This window comes from Ornithorhynchus anatinus, chromosome 5, assembly GCF_004115215.2.
Source record: "Ornithorhynchus anatinus isolate Pmale09 chromosome 5, mOrnAna1.pri.v4, whole genome shotgun sequence".
In the NCBI taxonomy this organism is placed as follows: domain Eukaryota; kingdom Metazoa; phylum Chordata; class Mammalia; order Monotremata; family Ornithorhynchidae; genus Ornithorhynchus; species Ornithorhynchus anatinus.
Genome location: NC_041732.1, coordinates 75201109 through 75226348, shown reverse-complemented (window position 1 = coordinate 75226348; position 25240 = coordinate 75201109). Strand labels below are relative to the sequence as shown.

Sequence of the window (25240 nt, the reverse complement as noted above, 5' to 3'; positions counted from 1 at the left end):
TATTAGCTATCTCTGTTAATTGACCTGCTACTTGTACTTTTGTCATTAGTATTTATGCTCTTACTCTTTTACCCACTGAATACTTGACCATTTTTGCCCACTTGCCTTCTCCATTAAATTGCAAGCTCCTTCCTGAAGACTCTAAGCTCCTTGAGGGCAGGGACTTCACCTACCAACTCTGTTGAATTGTACTTTCCCAAGTACTTAGTACAGTGCTCGGCACACAGTAAACAGACTATAAATACCATTGACTGAATGACTGATTGAGGGCAGGGACTCTATCCAGGTGTTTTGTACAGTATCCTCTGCACACGTAGGGACTCAGCACAGGTTCTCCTGTGCTACCAGAACAGTTCCCAATTCTCAGCGGAAAGCTAAGATAATGGCTGGACACAGTCACCGGTACAGTTTTTTGCGCCCGGGGTCTTCAGTAAATACTATCACTGATCATGATATAATAATTATGGTATCCGTTAAGTGCTTACCACATGCCAAACACTGTTTTAAGCATTGGGGTAGATACTAGATAATCAGGTTGGACACAGTCTCTGATTTATTGTTGTATTGTAGTTTCCCAAGCGCTTAGTACAGTCCTCTGCACACAGTGTCAATAAATATGACTGAGTGAATGAATGAATGAATGGGGCTCACAGGCTAGGTGAGATGGAGTAGGATTTAAGCCCTATTTAACGGATGAATTAAGAAGTAAACGAGGCACAGAGAAGTGAAGTGACTTCCCTGAGGTCACACAGCTGGTGAATGGCGAAGCCAGGATCAGAACCCAGGTCTTCCGACTCCCAGGCCTGTGCTCTTTCCACCAAGTGACGCTACTTCTGTAATAATGAGGATGATAACTGATTTCATCTCCCTCGATTCTCCTCTCCTCCCTAGCAACAGCTTTCACGGACGCAGATAACATTTCCAGATGGTGCCGTGCAGTCTTTGGCCTAACCCTTTTTCTTTATGTTGGTCCAGGAAAAAATGCCTTGGTGCTTAGGGACCTGTTTCTTTTAAGACTCATTTCATCATCATTATCGTGATCATCAACATGATAAGTGCTTGGATCAGCATGGTCACAATAGGGGTGGAGAGAAAGGAGTAGTCTAGAGATGTTGTGAGGGGAGAACCGACAGAATTTGGTAACAGAGGAAGTGAAATGATTTGCCCAAGGTCACCCAGCAGGCAGAGCTGGGATTAGAGAAGCTGGATCTCGTGACTCCCGGGCCTTGGTGATTTGAAGCAGCGTGGCCTAGTGGATAGAGCACAGGCCCGGGAGTCAGAAGGACCTGGGTTCTAATCCCGGCTCCGCCACTTGCCTTCTGTGTGACCTTGGGCAGGTCACTTAACTTCTCTGCCTCAGTTCCCTCAACTGTAAAATAGAGTTTAAGGTTGAGAGCCCCATGAGGGACAAGGACTCTGTCTGACCTGTTTAGCTTGTATCTACTCCAGCGCTTAGAATGGTGCCTGGCATATAGTGAGCACTTAACAAATACCACAATTATTATAAATTATTATTAATATTATTATTAAAAAACCACACCTCCCTACTTCGCTGTGAACAAAGCACTGTAAAGGGGTCTTGAGAACACTGAGTAAAGTCAAAGGGCTGGCCCTCGAGGAGCTCCTGTTTCCTGTCAGAGCCTTGGATGTGACTCATTCACCGAGAACAACTAGGCAGGGTGATGCGGATGAACCCACAGGGTAGATTTGAGGAAAGTCCCCACCCTACCTCATCCTCCCTGAGCCCCCTCCCCGAAACTACCTCTCCAGGACCCTCCCTGAAGCCCTCTCAGGGGGTCTCAAGGTGATGGCTTCTCCAAGAAGGCGGGCAAGGGATGCTTCACAGTTACCCCTCAGAAGAAGGTTGTTCATTTGCGGGAGGATTTGTGAGTAAGTCAAACTTCCTATGGTTCACTTCTGTCTTGAAAGGGGTCAGCTTGTGTCTATGCAAGGTGTTTTTATGCCACAGTGTCCCCCTCCTGTGGGCCCTGCTCTCCTTCCCCTTTTGTCTCTTGCCACGTTTCAACATCGCTGCTGTCTGGCAGGCATTCCGTAATTGTGGTGTTTGTAAAGGGCTCACTATCTGCCAAGCACTGTATTATGCATTGGTACAAGATTGGACACAGTCCTTGTCCCACTTGGGGCTCGAAACCTGAAAAGGATGGAGGCAGGTATTTTATCCCCGTTTTTACATATGAGGAAATAAAGGGCACTGAGAAGTATCGAGTGTCCTGCTCCAGGTCATTCGGAGGGCAAGTGGAGCCGGGATTAGAACCCAGGTCCTCTGACTCCCAGGCTGTGTTCTTTACACCAGGCTTTTCTGTTTCCCCAAGACGGGGGCCTCCAGGAGGGTTACGACTCATGATACCTCACTTGCACCTTTACCTTGGGGCACCAGAGCAGGGGTCCTGGAATTGTACCTCCTCATCACCTCGATGGGCACTCGTGCAGTGCCAGATTGGTTTGGACTGTTGTCCAGCCTCAGCCCACCCTAATAATAATAACTGTGGTATTCCTTAAGCGCTTACGGGCCAAACACCGTACAAAACACTGGGGTCTTGTCTTATGCCGTCGAGTCGTCTCCGATCCGTAGAGACATCATGGACGCATCGCTCCCAGAATGACCCACCTCCATCTGAAATCGTTCTGGTGGTGGATCCATAAAGTTTTCTTGGTAAAACTACGGAAGTGGCTTACCATCGGCTCCTTCCGTGCAGTAAAAACACTGGAGTAGGTATAAGATAGGTTGGAGACAGTCTCCGTCCCATTTGGGGCTCACAGTTTAAATAGGCAGAAGAACAAGTATTGAATCTCTGTGTTATAGTTGATTATTCCAAGGTACAGAGAAGTTAACTGACTTGCCCAAGGTCAAACAGCAGGCAAGTGAACGATCCGGGGTTAGAATTTGTGTGCCCTGATTCCCAGGCCCAGGCTCTTTCCACTAAGCCACACTGTTGCTCTCCCACATCAGACCCTGTCTGTGCCTGATGCATGTGGTGAAGGGAGTGCTCCAATCCAGCTGCCCTCTGGGATGTGTGCATGTGAGCGTGTACATATGTACTTATGCAGGTATGTGTGAGTGGGTATGGGAGAGTCTGCGGGTGTCTGTGTAGGGAATCTGCACCTCTCCCATCTCCCGCTGACCAGTGTGTTCCCCTACCTCTCCGTCTCCCATCTCTTGGGCTGAACCCTGGGCCCCAAGCCAGCATTAGGCCCCCAGCCAGCCCCAGGCCACGTGCCATCCCTCCCTGGAGCGTGCCCCCAGACCCAGCCTGCAGCCCGCCTTGCCCCGGGGACCCGACCAAGAGGCAAGTCGGACAATGCTGCCGGACCCCTCCCTTCCTGGGCGGGCTGGGACTTGCCTGACTTGGCACCGCCACACGGGTGCAGGGCATGGGCAGCGCTAATCCTGGCTCCCCCAGCCACCGGGACGCCCCTCGGGGCCATGGTCCTGCCTGGCTCCCGGCCGGACGGCAGGCGGACCTGGCGGCATCAGCTCAGCGTAATGAGCCCCACGTGGCTCAGGTTTCCAGCTTCGAGGCCCACTCGGAGGCAAGATGGGAGGGCCCACACGGGTCACGGCTGACTCCCCTGCTGGACCGGCGCTCCCTGAGAGCAGGGCTGGTTCCTCCCTGACTACCCTGCGGAACCATTTATTGTTATATTGCTCCCAAGCACTTAGTACAGTGCTCTGCAAACACTAAGTGCTTAATAAATACGATTGAATGAATGAATGAATGAATGAATGAATGAATGAATGGACTGAGGCTCCCCGAGGGTGGGGACTCTCCCCGTTCTCTATCCTGGCCTACAGGCTTTCAGTAAGAGCTCTTGTTTCCTGAGACACTCAGCCCTGGCAGACTGATTTATGAATCGAAGTATTTTGTGAAAGGAGAGACATGGGGCATTCCCCACAAGTGCCACGACACAGAGACCATTACCCACTCCCACCCCAGAGCACTGTTCTCTCAGAAGGTTTTGCAGGGTAGGGGCAGTCAGGCTGATGCTGGAGCTTTCTCTTTTGCTAGAGTGATCTACCCTCTGTCGGACTCGCCCTCGGTGAAGATGTCCCAGCCCTCCCCTGCGGATGAAGGAGCCACGTTCGAGCATCTCTGGAGTAGCCTGTAAGTGTCTTCTCTAGATATACCCATCTTCAGCTCATGTGAACGGATGCACGTATAATGGTGTACACAAAAATTGTTTATTCTTTTTAATCCTGGATGTTCATTCCACTACCTGCTCGATCCTTGTTCTTCTCTTCCTATTTTCTAGACCCGAAGCTCCTGGTGGGCAGAGAATGTGTCTACCAACTCCTTTCATTATATTCTACTCCCCCAAGCATTTAATATAATGCTTTGCACCCACTAAGAGCTTAATAAATACCCCTGTTTGATTTGATTCCTGCTCTTTATAAACACTTTGCCAATCAGATTGATTTAGGTCCGTCCGCCCCCATTAGATTGGAAACTCCCTGTGCTTTGTTTTGTTGAATGAATCAGTGTGGGATTTATTGAGTGCTTATTGTGTGAAGCGAGTTGAACTAAGTGCTTGGGAAAGTAAGAGTCAATAGAATTAGTAGATATGATCCCTGCTTTCAAGGAGCTTACATACTAGAGGGGGAGGCTGACATTAAAATAAATTAAAGATAGAGGAAATGGGAGAATATAAGACTAAGAACATAAGTGCTGTGGGCCTGGGGGTGAGTATCAAAATGATTCGAGGGTACAGACCCAAGACCCAAGATAATAGATGGGAAGAGAAATAGGGTGGAATGGCTTCTTGGAGGAAGTTTGATTTTAATGGGTGGCGGGGGGCACGGGGCGTGAGCAAGAAATTGACAGTGAGAGAGATTAAGGTTCAGCGAGTAGGTTGGCATTAGGGGAGTGAAGTCCGTGGTTTAAGCTGTAGTTGGAAATCAGGGAGGCGAAGTAGGAGGGGGAGAGATGATTGAGTGCCTTAAACCTATTGGTAAGGAGTTTCTGTTTAATAACTGTAGCATTTGTTAAGCACTTACTATGTGACAAGTACTGTACCAAGTGCTGGGGTAGTTACAAATTAATAAGGTCCCACTGGGGCCCACAGTTTAAGTAGGAGGGAGAGCAAGCATTGAATCCCCATTTTATGGATGAGGGAACTGAGGCATAGAGAAGGTAAGTGACTTGCCCCAAGTCATATAACAGGCATGTAGTGAAGTTGGGATTAGAATCCAGGTCTTCTGACTCTCAGGCCTGGACCCTTTCCACTAGGCCACACTGCTTCCCTCTCCCTCCTCCCCTCCCTCCTTCCTTCTCTGCTCTCTCTCTCTCACACTCCCCTTCTGCCCTCCTCTCTCTTTCCTGTCTGCTTCTCCAACTTTTTCTCTCTCTACCTCTCTCTGTCTCTCTCTACCCGTCTGCCTTTCCCTTTGCCTCTGTGTCTCCCTCTCTCTTCTTCTTTTTCTCTCTCCCTCTACCATTTTCTTGCTCTTGATTCACTTGGGTGCTCTCGCGTGCTCTTGCTCAACTTCCTGCCTCTGCTATCCTCGCCCTCTGCCCGTCCAAGCTTCCGTCTGTCAGAGGGGGTGGTGCAAAGGTGTGAGACTGTTGGACGAATTGCGAGACCCACTGAGTCCCAGTGCCGGGGATGGCCGCTGGGGCCGGGAGGGCCCGTCCTCTTCTGGAATCGAGGAGCTTCCATCCTGAGCATCCCGAGGCACATTCCTCCATTCCTCCGTTTCTCCGGTGTCTATGTCCGGCACACAGAGCCCACATAATATTAAAGAGTAGACCGTATCTACTAAACACTTACCTGGTTTCCTTTTATATCCCCCAGCTCACAGTACAGCTAACTGCAGGAGAGATGTAAGATAATAAGGTAGATACAGTCGCTGTCCCGCAGAGCAGGGATTTTAGTCCCTGTTTACAGGTGAGGAAAAAGAGGCCCTGAGAGGTTAAGTGACTGGCCTCAGGTCACGCATCACAGCGGGCCTGGGCCGAGCTAGGACTGAGGGTCGCCCGGCTCTGGGTCTCGGTCCCTTTGCCCGCCTCTTGCCCTTGAACGCCCAGGGTGAGGACCCCGAGGGCTTGGGCGGGACTGGGCCCGGAAAGAACGACTTGTGGGACTGACAGCAGGCTGTCTGTCTTTCCCCAGCGAACCTGACAGTACCTACTTTGGCCTCCCCCAGTCCAGCCATCACCCGGGGGACGATGAGGAGGGCAACAGGACCCAGCTCAACATGGACGTCTTCCACCTGCGGGGCGTGAACGAGTCTGTCCTGGTGAGTGGGGGTGCACGGGTGGGTGTCTGGTTGTGTGGGCTGGGCAGCCCCTGCACCCCGGGAGGGAGAGGGAGGACGTCCTTTCTGCTGTTGCATGCCTTCAGGGGGATTTCCCTCCTCTTCCCCTTCTCCCCCCTCCCTCCACTCCTCCTCTTCCTCCCTCTTCCTTCTTCCCCCTTTTCCTTCACCTCCCTTTCTCCCCTCCTTCTCCCTCTTCCTTCTTCTTCTTCTTCCCCCTTCCTCTTTTCCCTCTCTTTCTCCATCCCCCATTCCCCTCACCCCCTCTTCTGCTTCTCCCTCTTTTTTATGGTATTGGTTAAGCATTTTAGGTACACATTAATTAGGTTGGACACAATCTCTGTCCTGAACGGTGTAAGTACGAGGGAGAACAAGAGACCTGAGTCACAGAGAAGTCAAGTGACTTGTCCAAGGTCACACAGCAAGTAATCATCAGAGCCGGGATTAGAACCCAGGTCCTCTGACTCTTAAGCCCGTGTTCTTTCTGCTAGGCCGTGCCGATCCCACTTCCTCTTTCCCCTCCTCCTCTCTCCCCTCCTTCTTTCCCTTCTCCCCTGCTCCTTCCCCTCCATTTCCCCCTCCATTTCCCCCTCCATCTCCCCTTCCTCCTTTTCCTCTTCCTCCTCCTCCTCCTCCTCCTCATCCCCCCACTCCCACTCTCTTCCCCCTCCTCTATTCAACATCCCCAGGGTGTGGGGTGTCCAGACTAGGAGCTGGGCGACCCCGTGGATATTAACTTCCAGGGATGGGCTCCCCATGCCCTTGGGTGCTGCCGATGCCCAGCTTGGCTCTGGATCCTTGAGGTGGCAGTGTGACTCTTCCCCCCCGCACTCCTTCCATCCCATGGGGATCCCAGTGCATCATCCTGAGGGCATGGGATGGGGTCATTTGGGGGTGGGGCTTGAGAGAAGTGGGCATGGTTTAGAAGAGGTATAGGGACAGAATAATTCTGTTGGGGGTTTTCCAGTCCCACTGTAAAGTTCTCGGATCTGGTGGGACATCTGGGGCAGCGAGGCTGAAAGTCTGCCCCTGACAACTGGAGGGACACAGAGTTTTCCCTTTGCCTGCCAAGGGCCTGCGCCTTTGCCCATCCTCATCTGCTGGGTTTTCATTAAATCATGAGTACTTACTGTGTGCAGAGCACGGTACTAAGCACTTGGGAAAGTACAATACAACAATAAACAGTGACATTTCCTGCCCACAATGAACTTACAGTCTGGGGGGGGGGGAGATGGACAGCAATACAAATAAATAAAATTACAGATATATACCTAATTACATTAGGTACAGGGCTCTCCCCACAGCAGTCAGTCAGTCAGTAGTATTTATTGAGCGCTTGCTGTGTGCAGAGCCCTGTTGGGAGAGTACACTATAACCATAAACAGAAACAATTCCTGCCCACCATGAGCTTATAGTCTAGAGGGAGCAAGCACCCAGTGTACTGCTCTGCAGCCAATCAATTGATCATATTTATTAATAATAATAATAATGATGGTATTTGTTAAGCGCTTACTATGTGCAAAGCACTGTTCCAAGCACTGGGGGAAAATTATACATTCATTCATTCAATAGTATTTATTGAGCGTTTACTATGTGCAGAGTACTGTACTAAGCGCTTGGAATGTACAATTCGGCAACAGATAGAGACAATCCCTGCCCACTGACGGGCTCACAGTCTAACTATTGTGCGTTTATAGTGTGGAGAGCAATGTACTAAGCATTTGGGAGAGTACAATGGAAGAGAATTGGTTGACACGTTCCCTGCCCACAGTGAGCTTACAGTCTAGAAGGGGAGACTGACATTTGTATAAATGAATAATTTATAATATATAGTTTAAAGATGCACACCTAAGTGCTGTGGGGTTGAGGGTGGGGTGAATACACACAAAAGACAATGGACACAGTGCTCTGCACACAGCACAGACTCAATAAATACCTGACTGTCCAGCAGGTTGGGGCTGGGGAAGCCAACAGGAATTTCCTTAGCCTGTGTCCCAGGGGCCCACCAAACTACACCCCTCCAGCCCCATCTCCTCTAAGGGACATATGGTTGTCTGGGTATTTATGATGTAACTCCTGTGTGCAGAGCACTATACTCTATGCCTTCTGGGTCCAGAACCCACCACTTGCCATCTGTTTCGTTCAGGGGATTGTACTGGGCACCTGCTTATGCAGAGCACTGTGCTGGACTCCTGTTGTGGGCAGAAAACTGAGCTGAGCATCTACAGTGTGGAGAGCACTGAATTTAGCGCATTTCATCCAGTCATTCATTCAGTCGTATTTATTGATCACTTACTGTGTGCAAAGCACTGTACTAAGCACTTGGGAAAGTATAATATAACAATAAGTGGGCACATTCCCTGCCTACAACGAGCCTAAAGTCTAGGGAGAGAGACAATACACTAAGAGTAGAAGACATAGCCTCCACCCTCTAGGAGCTAATAATAGGAAGCTGGGAACTCTAATAATTAGAACTGTGGTATTTACTAAGTGCTTACTATGTGCTAAGCACTTTTCTAAACTCTGGGGTAGATAGAAGATAACCAGGTTGGACACAGTCCCTGTCCCACATGGAGTTCACAGTCTCAATCTCCATTTTACAAATGAGGGAACTGAGGTCTAGAGAAGGTAAGTGACTTGCCCAGGGTCGCACAGCAGACACGTGGTGGAGCCGGTGTTAGAACCCAGGTCCTGTGACTCCCAGGCCTGTGCTCTTTCCATCAGGCAACTCTGTTTCCTACTAGGCCACACTGCTTCCCCAGGACTCTAGTCCCGGGCGAGATGAGAACGGTGGCGGCCGTGGTCCGAGAGGGTTTCTTGGGGCTCGGGACACGGGGCCCTGTCAGGTCCAGGCTGGGATCCGTGGGTTGTGTGCTTGCCCGCTCAGACACGCAAGCCAGTGGGCCCCACGCTGTAATGAAGGGGGAGCCCCCTTGCCTTCCAAAACAAAAATACACTGTACCTGGCTCAGGTATTAACATGCCTCCAGGTACAAGCCATCGGGAAGATACTTATTCACAGCGCTCACTAAATGGCGATGGGAATTCCCTGCATAAATCACACAGGGAGAGCCAGAAGGGTGGCAAGGGTTGGTGGCTGGTGGCTGGTGGGGTTGGCCGTGACTGTTCCAGGCCAATGTCGGGCCACTGGATGGGGTGGTCAGGGCTGGTGGCCGACGGGGCTGGTGGTCAGCTGGGGGGGCGGCTGTGACTGTTGCAGCCCGTATCCGGGCCCCTGGAGGGGTGTTCTGGGCTGGTGGCCGGGGGTGGAGGGCCGTGACCGTAACCTTTGCAGGCCAGAGCTGGGCCACTGGAGAGATGGTCAGGGCTGGTGGCCGGTGGAGGGGGGGCCGTGACTGCTGCAGGCCAGAGGGCAAAGAGAAGGGCAAGGCAGGGCTGTCCTCCAGGGTCTTCTGGTTTGAGGTGTCTGAGGAAACAGTCAGTGTCATGCTGCTAACTGGGAGGAAGGGGGTGTAAAGCTCCTTACAGGAGACAGTTCCTGGAATCTTGGAACACTCTACCCCCCGGCCTCCAATCCCCCCTGCCAGCTGCTGGCCACCAGGTGTGCACTATCAGCCTAGTCCACCATGTCCAGCCCCTTCTTCAGAGCCCTTCCAGAAAGTCACTTCCTCCAGGAGGCCTTCCGTAACTGACCCTCTGCCTTTACCATTTGTCTGCTGTGTAACCTTAGACGAGTCACTGAACTCCTCTGAGCTTCACTTGGGTCTTCTTTTAAAAGGGGCATTAAATGCCCATTCTCCCTTCCTCTTCGACTGTGAACCCCATATGGGACAGGATCTGTGTCTGCTCTGACTGCATTTTATCGACCCCAGAGCATCGAACGGGGTTTGGAATATAATAAGCACTCAAAAGTAGCACAATTATTGATGTTATCTTGGTCAGGGATAAACTCAAAACTCTTTTGTACTTACTGTCTGATTTATTCGTTTACTAATTTCTTTAGTGCCTAGATTTATGATGCATATCTACACTCATATCCACTTACTCTTGAATTTATTTGCTATTTTTTATTTGCCTGTGTATATTATCTCATGTTCTCTCAATTTATAATTTCATTAGTTCTCCTATGCTTGTCTTCCCCCTTAGCCTGTAAGCCTCCAAGGGTAAGGAGGCCTTTTATTCATTTTGTGGGTTCCCCAAGAAATAGGATAGTATTCTGGACATAGTAATTAACTAATGGTATGCAGTGAGTGTTGACTGAGTGCAGAGCACTGTTAACACTGTATGGGAGAATGCTCCAGAAGCGAAACTCATACTCAGACTCAAGGAATTTACAAGCTAATGGAGACATAAGTAACACTCAGTACAGTGCTTTGTAAATAGTGGACATTCAGTACAGTGCTCAGGGCACAATATATGCTCAGTAGAGTGCTCTGGACACATTGGGGGCCCAGGACAGTGTTCTGCCCGCAGCAGGTGCTCAAGTACGGTGCCCTGAATGTGGTTTTAATAATGTCAGTGGCGTTTATTAAGCTCTTACTAAGCGCTGGGGTAGATACAAAGGAAATCAGATCAGATACAGTCTCTGTCCCACAAAGGGTTCACAATCCAAGAAGGAGAGCAAGTATCCTTGTTTGACAAATGAGGGAACTGAGTCACAGAGAGATGAAGTCAATTCCCCAAGGTCACACAGAAGGCCAGTGGCAGATCTGGAGCTAGGACCCAGGACTCCTGACTCACAGACCCATTCTCTAGGCATTCTGTACAGTGTTCTTATGGTCACAAGCGTTCAGTACAGTGCTGTTGGTAATGAGGAAGGAAACAAAGGCACCAGGGGGCCGGAGACTGGTTTAGGTATTCCTCCTGAGAGTTAGCACCTTGTGGGCAGCATGCTTGTCTTTTATTTATTCATTACTTCCTAAGTGTCTAATAGTGAACTGCTCCAAGTGGATACTCAATCAATTTGATTACCACTATCAATAATAGAAAAATAATAATAATTTTGGTAGCCATTAAACACTTACTACTTGCCAAGTGCTGAGATACATACAAGACAATCATGTTGGACATAATCCCTATTGCATAAAGGGCTCACATTATAAAGTCAGTCAGTCAGGCAGTCAGTCAATCACATTTATTGAGCACTTATTGTGTGTAGAGCACTGTTCTAAGCTCTGGGGAAAGTACAGTATAACAATAGTCCAAACATATTCCCTGCCCACAGTGAGCTTACAATCTGGAGAGGGAGACAGACATTGACATAAATAAATAAAGTTACAGATGTGTACATAAGTGCTCTGGGGCTGGGAGGAAGTCAGGGCGAGGTAAAAGGGAGTGGGAGTAAAGGAAAAGAGGACTAAGTCTGAGAAGACCTCTTAGAGGAGATGTGCCTTCGATGAGGCTTCGAGGAAGGGAGAGTAGTTGTCCGTCGGTTATGAGGAGGGAGGGTGTTCCAGGCCAGAGGCAGGATGTGGGCGAGAGGTCAGTGGAGAGACAGATGAGATTGAGATACAGTGAGAAGGTTAGCATTAGATGAGTGAAATGTGTGGGCTGGATTGCAGTAGGAGAGTAGCAAGATGAGGTAGGAGCTTGACTGTATCTTCATTCCACAAGTTTATGGGTTTTGGGCTTTTTATGCTATTTATAAAGTGCTTACTATGTGTCAAGTGCTGTTCTAAGCACTGGACTATATATAAGTTTATCAGGTTTGACACAGTACCTGTCCCAAATGGGGCTCACAGTCTAAGTTAGAATGAGGAGGATTTAGCCCCCATTTTACAGATGAGGGAACATCATTTTACAGATGAGGGAACTAAGAGCTAGAGAAGTTAAGTGACTTGCCCAAGGTCATACAACAAGCAAATGGCAAAGCCGGCATTAGAACCCAGGCCCTCTGGCTGCCAGGCCCATGCTCTTTCCAGTAGGCCGTGCTGCTTCTCTGCTGCATTACTGGTTGTTAGATGCATTCTTAGCTGCATCATGAGTGCAGCTGGGCGAGAAGCGTCAGTTAACCCGGGAATGCCCACTGCCTTACGTGGCTGAGGGGACATCATCCCAGCAGAGTTTTAGCAGGAGATGAAAGATAATAGAGGGGTTTGTGGTTTAATAGGGAGGGATTAGAAGTGCAGTCAGACCATAAATAAAACCAATCAATCAATGGTCTTTATTGAGCACTTACTGGGGGCAGAGAACTTGGGAGAATGTGATAGAGTTGGTAGACACAATCCCTGTCCTATAAGAGCTTCCAATCTATGAACAGGAAATAGTAACTATTTTAGTGTCATGCTGGCTTTGAGTAGCAGTATGACCTAGTGGAAAGAGCATGGGCGTGGAAGTCAGAGGACTTGGGTTCTAATCGCAGCTCCACCACTTGTCTGCTTTGTGACTTTGGGCAGGTCACTTAACTTCTCGGAGCCTCAGTTACCTCTTCTGTAAAACGGGGATTAAGACTGGGAGCCCTCTGTGGGACAGGGACTGTGTACAGTCCAATAATCTTGTTCCTACCCCATGCTTAGCACAGTGTCTGGCACATAGTAAGCACTTAGCAGTTACCATAAAAAAAGGAGAGGAATTTAACATTGCACGGAGCTGGATGCTAAACTGCTCAGATGACGAGAACTATGTCTAGACTCAAGAAATTAGCATAATTCTGTGCATTCAGTAGCTGATCAATAAACATCATTACTATGACTACTATTATTGGATGGTGTGGAGTAGTCTGGTTGGGATGCAGGATGCTGAAGATCGAGGGCAAATGGTCAGTCAGGCCTGGGTGAAGCCAGTCTTCTTGGGGTCAGTGGGCTCAGGCCTTCCACTGATCATCCATAGCTGTCCTTGAGGGGTCCAGAAGGGACCCCCACTGATGGGGAAGATCTATCTGGGTGGACAACTAACTCTGAGAATACTGATGAGAGTGGTGGACAGGCCCTGCCAGAAAATCTGCACTTCAGGATGGTTTCCAATTTTGTATCTATCATTCATTCATTCAGTTGTATTTATTGAGTGCCTACATTGTGCAGACCACTGTACTAAGTGCTTGGGAGAATACAGTATAACTATAAAATCCCGTTCGGCCATTTGTCAGCTGTGTGACTTTGGGTAAGTCACTTAACTTCTCGGTGCCTCAGTTACCTCAACTGTAAAATGGGGATTAAGACTGTGAGCCCCACGTGGGACAACCTGATTCCCTTGTGTCTACCCCAGCGCTTAGAACAGTGCTCAACACATAGTAAGCGCTTAACAAATACCAACATTATTATTATTATTATTATAAAAAGATACATTCCCTGCCCACAGGGAGCTTGCAGTCTAGAAAGATCTGAGGGCTGAGCATCTGTACTAATCCAGTCATCCCGATTCTAATTGCTGGGTGACCCCGACTGTCTAGTGCAGGGATGTGTGGCTTAGTGGCAAGGGCCTGGGCTTGGGAGTCAGAAGTCGTGGTTTCTAATCCCACCTCCGCCACTTGTCTGCTGTGTGACTTTGGGCAAATCATTTCACTTCTCTGTGTGTCAGCATCAGTTACCTCATCTGTGAAATGGAGATGAAGACTGTGAGCCCCACATGGGACAACCTGATTACCTTGTATCTACCCCAGGGCTTAGAACAGTGCTTGGTACATAGTAAGCGCTTAACAAATATCATCATTATTATTATTATTATTATGACCAAGCCACAGCTTGCCCAACCTGTGTGGCTCTTCTTCACTTGCCCTGTGGCTCATATACAGCTGCCTCATTTATGATTTTACCACAGTGGCCACAGCAAGCTGAAATATGGTCGACTGGTACAATTCCTTGTGATAGCTGAGGCCAAGGCTCTCCCATCCACCTAGGTCCAGGGCTGTCATCAGTGGTATTTATTAATAATAATAAATCTAAGTTCTAAGTTTTGTTCTAAGTGCTGGGGGAATACAAGATGATCAGGTTGTCGCACGTGGGGCCACAGTCTTCATCCCCATTTTACAGATGAGGTAACTGAGCCACAGAGAAGTGAAGTGACTTGCCCAAAGTCACACAGCTGACAAATGGCAGAGCCGGGATTAGAACCCATGACCTCTGACTCCCAAGCCCGTGCTCTTTCCCCTGAGCCATGCTGCTACCCTAAAAACTCTCTTCTCCCCATCGGGGAATCGAACAGCAGTCTCCTGTGTGATAGGCAGGGATACTAACCACTGCACTACGAAGAAATGGATTTGAGCACTGACTATGTGCAAAGCACTGTACTGAGCACTTGGGAGAGTATCATCCAACAGCACTGGTCGACACGATTCTGGCTTACAACAGACAATCGAGAGGGGGAGACGGACATTAATAGAAATAAATAATTTATAATACAAAATTTAAAAGTATGTACATAATAATACTAATCTTAATTCTGGTATTTATTAAGTGCTTACTATGTGCCAGGCACCGTACTAAGCGCTGGGGTGGTACAAGGAAATCAGGTTGGACACAGTCCCTGCCCTGCATAGGGCTCACAGTCTTAACCCCCTTTTTACAGATGAGGTAACTGAGGCACAGAGAAGTGAAGTGACTTGCCCAAGGCCACCCCGCAGACCAGTGGAGGAACCGAGATTAGAACCCATGGCCTTCTGACTCCCAAGCCCGTGCTCTATCCACTACGCCAAGCTGCGTCCCTGAATAATATCGTGTTATTTATACAGCGCTTACTACACTGTGGGGTCGAGGGTGGGGTGAATGTCAAATGCCCAGAAGTCACAGATCCAAGTGCAGAGACGATGAAGAAGTGAGAGGGAGCCGGGACTACAGGAGGGGTGCAACATCTGGGCCCAGTTGCCCTTTGCTTGCCACCCCCCGTGGCCCACCCTGACTCATGTTGCCACTGTGGCTACTGTCTCCTAACTGATGGTAGCCATTCCTAGACGCTTGAGAATTTGTTTCTTTGTGTCTGTAGAGCCCTACCCTCCCTGTTTATGGTCTTCTTTCTCCAGCTCACTTATAGCAGCCGCTTGGGGCTCTCGCCATCTTCCATTACCAGCAAGAAAGGCGTTGCCGGTTAGGTTTTACTCAGATAGATCAGTACTCTAGATTTGAATTTCTGTTCTTATTCTTCCACCACAGGCTTTTGTCTGGGGAAGGTTTATTTAACAGAACTCTCCATACTGAACCAGTCATTTCCCAGGTAGGATGGATGTCCAGGAGGGGAAAAACCCACCTGGTTTTTCCAACCATCTCTGGCCTGCTGTCAGAGTCAGAATTCGGGGCTGGGTGGATTACAGGTCTCACTGACGAAAGGCATTCTGCATTTGACTAGAGTAAAGAGTAATTTGTATTGGAAGAACAGAAGAGAATTCTGTTTTCATTCACATTCTTTTTTTCACCAAGAACTCCTAGGAGAAGGATAGTCAGGTGAAAAAAAATAGGTGAGGGCCGGCACATGCTTGCAAGCCTGTATTAGAAATTGATAGAGGTATTTTCTTTCCACTTCTGGTTGAATCAGTAAAGAGCTCCCCTGGAGCTGGTAGACGTTTTTCTGAGCACTGAAGGGTGGGGGCCTGGAGGAGCTCCTCAGTGGCTACAGTGCAGCAGTGTTCCTGGGGCCTGGATGGAATGCTGAGAGGCTACAGAGCGCTTAGTACAGTGCTCTGCACACAGTAAGGGCTCAATAAATTCCATCGATTGATCACTGATTGATCCAGTTCAGTGAGTTCCAAAGGGACAGTGCAGGGGCACGGAACCAGTCTCTATTGCCAAGTTCACTGCCGGCACATGACCTTTGGGTCATTTGATTTCGGGGGTGCTTTCAGGTGTGCTGGGGATTAGAAACAAACTCATCGCCCTTCCGCTCCCCTCCCCCAACCCTTGCCACCCATTGGAAAGCGGCTGGAGCTGAGTAGCAGTTTCGGGGGGGGGGGGGCTGGGGGGTGAGGCTGGCAGGAGGCAAAGTGGCATTTCCAGTGAGAGCTGCCAGCCCTCCCTTTCTCTGTCTCAGCCTCCCTCCATCTCTGTCTGTCTGTCTGTTTCTCTCTCATTACCACCGTCGTCAAGGCTGACGATTAAGCTTCATCGGCCGGCTAAGTATGGCAAGTCCTGACCTCCCAAACGGGGCAGCCCAAATCAGACCCAAAGGAAGAGGTTTTCTCCTCAAACACAAGGGGAAGAGAGAGCAGAGTCACACACCCTGACACACTCCCCCGGATACACCCGTGACGGAACTCTCCGTTCGGGACCCCTATGAGCCTTGGTCCTGAGCCTTGAGGATCGTTACCCTGCTCAAAGAGACTGAGGGTGGTGCTGGTGTTTTCTGCAGAACCACTTACACTCTCTCCTTCCTGCAGATACTCGATACCCTCTAAAGTTCCTACATCACATGTACACACACCCAAATACACACGTGCAGACCCTCGGGCAACATCATATTGTGCCATATTTTTAAATACCCACAGCCATATTCCTGCACAAATATACACACAAACACACACACACAAGTACCCACATAGGCACCCCCACTACACCTACATTTACAAATAAACTTAAACACACGTTGAGGAATAAGCACTCAGTCTTACACACATGAATACACATACCTACATATGCATGTCTACCGTTAGCATGAACACTAAAATATGCATTCAGGCACATACACACACACAAATATACACACACATACACACACACAAATATACACACACATACAGAATTTATGCATGGCCATACTTACACAAACATACACCCACATAGATGCACAAGCATACTTCCACTTAAACAAACATGCGTACACCCATACACTTATAGACCCTCGCCCAAACAAACACAGATGCATGTAAATACATATGCACATCCCTACACACATATACTGATTTTTCTTTCTTTTTCATTTCTCTTTTTCCCCAGTGAATTTCACTGGAACAAACAACTCCCGATTTGTGGGGAGGGTAAAAAGGAGCAGAGAGCCAGAGAGAGCCCCGGGGAGGCCGAGAGGTTGCTGGCCAAAAGAAAGGCAAGCCCCTCCCCTCAATCTGGTTTCTTGAGACAAAAACGAAACGCGAGCTGAACCACTTTTGACTTTCATTCAAGTGGTCCCTCCCCTCGCGGTGCCCCACTGTCATTACGGAACTCCTGGGGACGTCCCTCTTGTGTTCCTCCTGAATGCGGAGGCCCTGCCGATCCCCCTCCTTGAGGCCTTCTATTCCCTCCCAAATTCCCCGCGCCTCTCCCGCCCCGCTCCCTTTCCCTCCTCTCGGGCACACCTTCCCGCCTTTCCGCCGGCCTTTGTCCAACAGCCGAGGCTGGAGGGCTGGAAGGTGACAGAAGGCTCAGACTGAAGCCCTGGGCTAACCGCCCCCCCAACTCAGTCCCCCGCCCGGGCTGCAGCTGGCAGGCTGCTCCTTGTCGCCACGGTAACTTGAGACGGCTGCAGGAGGGATGCTCGGGGCCCTCGCTCTCCACCCGTGGCTGCCCCGCCACCCCCCTCCCACCCTTCTCCCGTGACTCCCAGACCAGCCACAGTGGCTCGACCTCTTTCTCTGGCTCTCCTTCCCTTCTCCCATCTTGAATTCACAGACGGATGCCTATGGTCACCGACCTAGATCGGCCCCGCAGAGATGACCGAACCCACTCTGTTACCTAGTTCCAATGGCTTTGGTTTCTCCTGGGACACCCAGACCAGCCACAGTGACTCTTCCTCTTTCTCTGGGTCCCCCTCCTCCTCCCATCTTGAATTCACGGAGGGCCTTGAGGGATGCCTAAGGTCACCACCTAGACGGGTCCTCCAGAGGTCACCGAGCCCACTCCCCTACCAGGCGGGAGGGCATCCACTCTGTTACCTAGTTCCAGTGGCTTTGGCTTCTCTGGGAAAGTGATGAGTCACGGGAGGTCACCAGTGGGGTGGAAATGGGTTGGAAGGAAAAGAAAGTAGAGTGCTCAAGAGCAGCTCTCCAATCTCTCCTTCAGCAGACCTTCAGAGAGAGCTGGGGGTCGGGGTGGGAGCTTGGCCAGGGCTGCGAAATCCACCGAGAGCCCACCAGACTTTGTCCAGCTTCTTGTTGGGGAAGGGTGGGGGCGCTGGGGAGGGAATAGGACAAGCAAGTCCTGCCCTTTGTCTCCCAGCAATGGGGAGGAAAGGGCACAAGGGATGGCCTCCATTTTGATCTTTTTTTCTTCTGTGGCATCAGCTGTAGAGCTCCTCTGGGACCCAATTCTACTCTCCTGCTTGGGGAGTTTTCCTCGAGGTCTGCCTACCCTGCTGCCCTCCTCCCAGCAAGTCTCCTGAGCATCCAGAAACCTCTGCCCCCTCAGGGCACGCAGTGGGGGAGGGCCACTGGTCAGCATTCTAGGCAAGCCACCCTATAGCTCCTCATCCGGCTACAGCCCATCCCACCTCAGGGGAGTGTCTCCCTTCCCTCCCCCATCTTCCTCCAGATGGGTGTCACCGTTGGGTTTAGCACCTGCACCAAGCCCCACCTGAGGCTTGGGCCTCTTGGGGACAGCTCAAAAAGACGCCCATCGTGCTGAGCGCTGATCTCCTAAACCCGATTCGGGTCCCAGAAATACAGAACATAGGAGCTGGCGGTGGGAGGTGGGGGTCTCACTACTCACCGTGGCCAGCCTGGCATACAAGGAGATGTCCCAGTGTGATGGCACCCTCAGCCTTCCACAGGAGCGCCACCGTTGGGTTTAATTATCGAGTGGGCCTGCTCTCCTCCTCTCTGAGGCCCCCTCCCTCCTCGTCCCCCGTCCCCCACCTCTGCGGGCTGTATGGTTCAGTCCGGTACATCATTGGACAAGCCAAGACCTGCCCAGCCCTTTAATGAACAGTCCTGAGGAATAAAGGGGGTGGTTCTGAAGGTTTGTTGTTAGATGCAGCGAGTTGACAGGACCGAGAGAGATGGTAAAAAGCGGGAATGCCAACCACTGGCTCCGGGACGCCTCAGCATCCTCCAGCCCTGCCTCCTCATTCTCCTGCTAGATCCGTTTCCAGTTCCATCCCGGCCTGACTCCCTGCCCGACGCCCCTGCCCCTCCCCGTCCCTTCACCCAGACCCCATGACTCCCGGGGCAGGAAAGCGCCCCTTTGTGTTTTGCCCTCGGGAAGACTAAAATGCTGTACATTAGCGACCCCATGCAGCCTTTCTCTACGGTAGGTGCTGCCCTTTCTTTCTTCCTTCTGGCTGCGTCCTGTGTGGGGAGGTTGGCTTGGGACCCAAGGATGTGGATGGAGATGGGGATGGGAATGTGGATGGGAATATGGATGGGGATGTGGGCTTGGTTGGGCCAGATATCGCTAGGTTGGGGGCGATACCAGGGGTACAGGAGGTCGGATTGGGCCAGGCCAGGGTGGGAAGTGTGGAGAGAAATAGAGAGAGGGAGAAAGAGAGAAAGAGGAGAGAGGGAGAGGAGTCAATGTGCTCAGGTGCTGGTTCCCTCTGGTCCAGAGAGGGGGAATCCAAGGAAATGGCTGGAGGTGTATGGCAGAAAAGCAGGGTTGATCATCCCTTTCTCTCCCAATATGACCACATGACATTTTAGGGAGTTTTCAGCTTTGACCAAGTTACAGGTGGCGTCCAGTGGCCATAGGAGGGGTCACGCGTCAACCTTTCATGGCTGCTCCATCTCCTGGTCCGGTAAGAGCCTCAGACATCCAGGGTCAGGTGTGGGCGGAGAGATAGGAGGAGGCATCAGGCTGCAGGTCAGACACAGCTCCTCCTGGAGAACTCATGGGTTTCTCTGGAGAGCAGGAGGTGGCTTCAACTCAGCCCACATGGGTTCCTGAAGAGGGGCCGTGGGCAAGGTTTGAGGATTCAGAGAAGATGTCACAGTTCCCTGTCAGCTCTCAGGATCTCTCGGGGAAGTAGGCATGGGCTGGCCATGGGGAGAATGGCGGGGTTGACACACCACCGCCGAACCCCTGGGATGGCCCTGCCATGGCTTGTCACCACTCCGGGTGGGCTGGAGCCAGACTGATCCCATTGGAAGAGGCGAGGCAGCCACCCAGCAGCTTCATTCCTCTTGCAATCCCTTTCCTGTGCAGAGAGCTGAGGGTTTGGGGATCGTGGAAATCTGGGAATTGGAGTTCAACTTTCTCCATCTGCTCAGCGGCTGATTCCTTTGGCTCCCAAGGTACATAGGGTGACTGTTTGAGCTAGTTTTCTACCATGGCAGTCCGGTTTCTATCTGTGTGCATCCTGTCCAGAATGGACAAGGCACCAGACACTTCTGTGTCCACTGTCCTTATTTTCAGCATCCAGCCTCCCTCTGCTTTGACTCCCACCGCCCCATCTCCTGGCTCAGAAGTGGTACCCGTGTTGTCAGGGACTTGGGTGGGGAACACAGCAGCTTTGGAGGGAGACAGAGTCAGGTCTTCCCCGGGGTCATGCTCGGGAACTAACTCGGCTCTACGAGCCTCTGAGAACAGTCATCCCTGTGGGTCTCTACAGCACCGTTACGTTCAGAGGTCAGCCAAGGAGCCCCCCAAATTCTCTAATGCCATCAGAGGCTGCTCTAGAGGTCCATGATAAAGAGGAATGGAAAGAATTGAAATCATGCTTGGCTGAGACCCAGCTGATCTAGATCCTAGACCTCGATGTGCTCAGGAGCAGAGGACATGGCCATTCTCTGAAGACCGTCCAAGACCCCAGATTAGTGGGGGCCAGGTATGTGTCCTGGGTTACAAGTGGGACATTAGGGACCCAGGTGACATGGGGCAGGTGCGGAGGCTATTCTTGTCAGAGAGTCAGTCAATCATATTTATCGAGAGCTCACTGTGTGCAGAGCACTGTTCTAAGCGCTTGGGAGAGTAACAGATACATTTCCTGCCCACAACAAGCTTGCATTCTAGAGGGGGAGACAGACATTAATATAAATGAACAAACTTTGGCACCGTAGAGCTGACTCAGCCCTCAGTTTGCTTTGATCTGCCAGGGTCATCAGTGAGAAGCAAGTGAGACCTCACTGTATGATGATGATGATGATGATGATGGTATTTGTTAAGCATGTACTATGTGCTAAGCACCGTTCTTAGTGCTGTGGTAGATACAAGGTAATCAGGTTGTCCCATGTGGGACTCACAGCAGCGTGGCTCAGTGGAAAGAGCCCGGGCTTGGGGGTCAGAGGTCATGGGTTCGAATCCCGGCTCTGCCACTTGTCAACTGTGTGACTGTGGGCAAGTCACTTCACTTCTCTGTGCCTCAGTTCCTTCATCTGTAAAATGGGGATTAAGACTATGAGTCTCTTGTGGGACAATCTGATTACCCTGTATCTACCCCAGCGCTTAGAACAGTGCTCTGCACATAGTAAGCGCTTAACTTCTCTGTGTCTCAGTTACTTCATTTGTAAAATGGGGATTCATAATAATAATGTTGGTATTTGTTAAGTGACCTGCCCCAAATCACACAGGGGATAAGTGGCAGAGGCGGAATTAGAACCCACGACCTCTGACTCCCAAGCCCGGGCTCTTTCCACTAAGCCACGCTGCCTCTCTAGACAACCGCTCCAGATGCCTGAATGCCATGTCTACCTGCTTTCCCCATTGGATGCTAAGCTCCTCGAGGGGAGGGAAACATGTGTCTGGCTTCTCTTGTACTCAGCCAGGTACTTAATACAGTGCTCCACACTTAGGAGGAGCTCACTCACTCAATTAATCAATTAATCAACTTATTGAGCACTTACTATGTGCAGAGTACTGTACTAAGCACTTGGGAGAGAACAATATTACAGTTTAGAAGAAACATTCCCTGTCCACCACGAGCTTACAGTCTAGAGGGGGAGACATATTAATATAAAGAGAAGCAATCATGGCTCAGTGGAAAGAGCATGGGCTTGGGAGTCAGAGGTCATGGGTTCGAATCCTGGCTCTGCCACTTGTCAGCTGTGTGACTGTGGGCAAGTCACTTCGCTTCTCTGGGCCTCAGTTCCCTCATCTGTAAAATGGGAATTAAGACTGTGAGCCCCACGTGGGACAACCGGATTACCCTGTATCTACCCCAGCGCTTAGAACAGTGCTCTGCACATAGTAAGCGCTTAACAAATACCAACATTATTTATCCGGGCAACAGAGTGACGTATAGACTGGAATGGGGAGAGACAGGAGGCAGGGAGGTCAACAAGGAAGCTGATATAATAATCAAGGCAGGATACGGTAAATGTGTGGCTTAATGTGGTAGCAGTTTGGATGGGAAGGAAATGGTATTGTACTGTGTTAAACGCTTAAGAGAACAACAAAGCAGAACTGGTCCACATGTTTGGTGTAGTGGATAGGACAAGGGTCTGGGATCCTGAAGGTCGTGGATTCTAATCCCGGCTCTCCCATCTCTCTGCTGTGTGACCTAGAGCAAGTCACTTCACTTCTCTGTGCCTCAGTTGCCTCGTCTGTAAAACGGGGATTGAGACTATGAGCCCCAACTGGGACAGGGACTGTATCCAACCCAACTGGCTTGTATCCACCCCAGCTTTTAGTATAGTGCCTGACACACAATAAGCATTTAACAAATAATAACGTTCCCTGCCCACGGTGAGCTTGTAGTTTAAATAATAATAGTAATAATAATGTTCGCATTTGTTAAGCACTTACTATGTGCAGAGCACTGTTCTAAGCACCGGAGTAGATACAGGGTAATCAGGTTGTCCCACGTGAGGCTCACAGTTAATCCCCATTTTACAGATGAGGTGACTGAGGCACCGAGAAGTGAAGTGACTTGCCCACAGTCACATAGGTGACAAGTGGCAGAGCCGGGAGTCGAACCCATGACCTCTGACTCCGAAGCCCAGGCTCTTTCCACTGAGCCACGCTGCTTCTCCGATGACCACTGATGACTTGAGGGACTGAGTTCTGCAGTCAGGAAGACAATGCTAATCAGGTCCCTTGATCTTAAGTGCTGCCTCAGCCCAGACTGGGAAATCCCCCTTGTGATTTCGGGCTCTGCCAGTTTCCAACTGAACCCATTGCTCCAGGCATACATTCGGAATGCTTAATCGTTCTCCAGAGGGGCTGGCCAGGAGGGAGTGTAGGAATTTCCCAGAGGCACCGGGGAGGTCACCTCCACACCTCTGGTCTTTTGGATGGGGGAGTCATGGCCGTGGGATGCCAAATGTGAGACAGACCAGGAAGGTCACGTGGCAAGGGGAAAGGGTCTCCACCCCAGCATCTGTGCCACAGGGAAAACCATCTCACTCAAAGGGAAGAGGAGCTGGTCAAGGCCGGGCATATGGATGGAGGGGACTGTGGAGGGAGAGAGGAACAGGAAGTCATTCTTCATGCTGAACTGATCTCCTGGCAGGGTCTCTCACTGCAGTCATTCTGAAGGCTGGCAACAGGCCACTGTAATTCTGGCAAAGGCGTATTGGTGACACTTTCCTCTGATGTGGGGAAATGCATCTCCTCTCTAGGGGTGGTAGTCCCAGCCTCCATCCTTGGGACAAGGTTTGGGAGCGGGGCACCATTCCCTGGCAGAAATGCAGCTGGGAAAGAAACACTGGGTCTCCCCACTAGCTAAGAGATTCTCAGCCAGGTCCACAGTCATCTTGCACTCTGCTGCACCAGTTTCTGGCTTGACCAGATGGTCACTGTGATATAAAATTGGTCTGGCACACACCGCCTACTCTTGCTTTAACCAGGGATGGCCGGCATGATCTAGTGGCAGAGTGCTGGGCTGGGAGCCCATTCAATCGATCAATCAATCAATTGTATTTAATGAGTGCTTACTGTGTGCAGAGCACTGAACTAAGCTCTTGGGAAAGTAACACAGAACAATATAATAGACACATTCCTTGCCCACAGTGAGCTTACAGCCTAGAAAAGGAGACAGTAATATAAATAAATAAATTGTGGATTTGTACGTAAGTGCTGTGGGGCTGGGGGAGATGAATAAAGGTATCAAGTCAGGGTGATGCAGAAGGGAGTGGGAGAAAAGGAAATGAGACTTTAGTTGGGGAAGGCCTTTGGGAGGAGATGTGCCTTCATTAAGGCTTTGAAAGGGGAGAGAGCAATTTTCTGTCAGATATGAAGAGGGAGGGCCAGAGACAGGCCAGAGGCAGGATGTGGGCAAGAGGTCAGCGGCAAGATGGAGGAACAGTGAGTAGGTTAGTATTAGGGGAGCAAAATTAGAGGGCTGAATTGTAGTGGGAGAGCAGTGAGGTGAGGTAGGAGAGGACTAGGTGGCTGAGTGCTTTAAAGCCAATGGTAAGGAGTTTCTGTTTGATGCAGAGGTGGATGGGCAACCACTGGAGGCTCTTGAGGAGTAGGTAAACATAGCCTGAACATTTTTTTAGAAAAATGATCCGGGCAGCAGAGTGAAGTATGGCTTGGAGTGGGGAGAGATGGGAGGCAGAGAGATTAGCAAGGAGGCTAATGCGACAATCCAAGTAGGATATAATAAGTGTTTGGATTAATGTGATAACAGTTTAGGAAAGGAAATGGCAAATTTTAGCAATGTTGTGAAGGTGGAACAGACAGAATTTAATGATAGATTGACTATGTGAATTGAATAACAAGGATAACACCAAGGTTATGGTCTTGTGAGACAGGAAAGATGGCGGTGACGTCTACAGTGATGGGAAACCTACGAGGAGAGCAGGGTTTGGGCGGAAAGTTAAAGAGTTATGTTTTGGACATGTCAAGCTTGAGGTGCTGGGAGGACATTCAAGAAGAGTTGTCTTGAAGGCAGGAGGAGATGCGAGACTGTAGAGAGGGAGAGAGATCAGGGCTGGAGATGTAGATTTGGGAATCATCCACATAGAGGTGGTAGTTGAAGCCACTGGAGCAAATGAGTTCTCCAAGGAAGTGGGTGTAGATGGAGAATAGATGGGGACCCAGAATTGAACCTTTAGGGACCCCCACAGTTAGGGGTTGGAGGCAGAGGAGGAGCCCGCAAAGGAGACTGAGAATGAACTGCTGTAAAGATAAAAGGAGAACCAGGAGAAGACAGTGTCATTGAAGCCAAGATTGGATGTTTCCAGGAGAAAGGGGTGGTCCACAGTGTCGAAGGCAGCTGTGAGGTTGACGAGGATTAGAATGGAGTAGAGGCTGTTGGATTTGGCAAGAAGGAGATC

General features: G+C 50.2%; 1 protein-coding gene across 2 annotated transcripts in view; it reads left to right on the top strand.

Moving 5' to 3' along the window:
- The first annotated feature begins 4032 nt into the window (after positions 1 to 4032).
- TP73 (tumor protein p73) overlaps positions 4033 to 25240 on the top strand; it is a 112149-nt gene continuing 90941 nt past the window's right edge. For both annotated transcript variants that reach the window (XM_039912094.1, XM_039912095.1), the window contains exons 1-2: positions 4033 to 4124; positions 6130 to 6256. In XM_039912094.1, the coding sequence (XP_039768028.1) occupies positions 4066 to 4124; positions 6130 to 6256 (186 nt within the window). In that variant the 5' untranslated portion in view covers positions 4033 to 4065. The remainder of the gene's footprint in view (positions 4125 to 6129; positions 6257 to 25240) is intronic.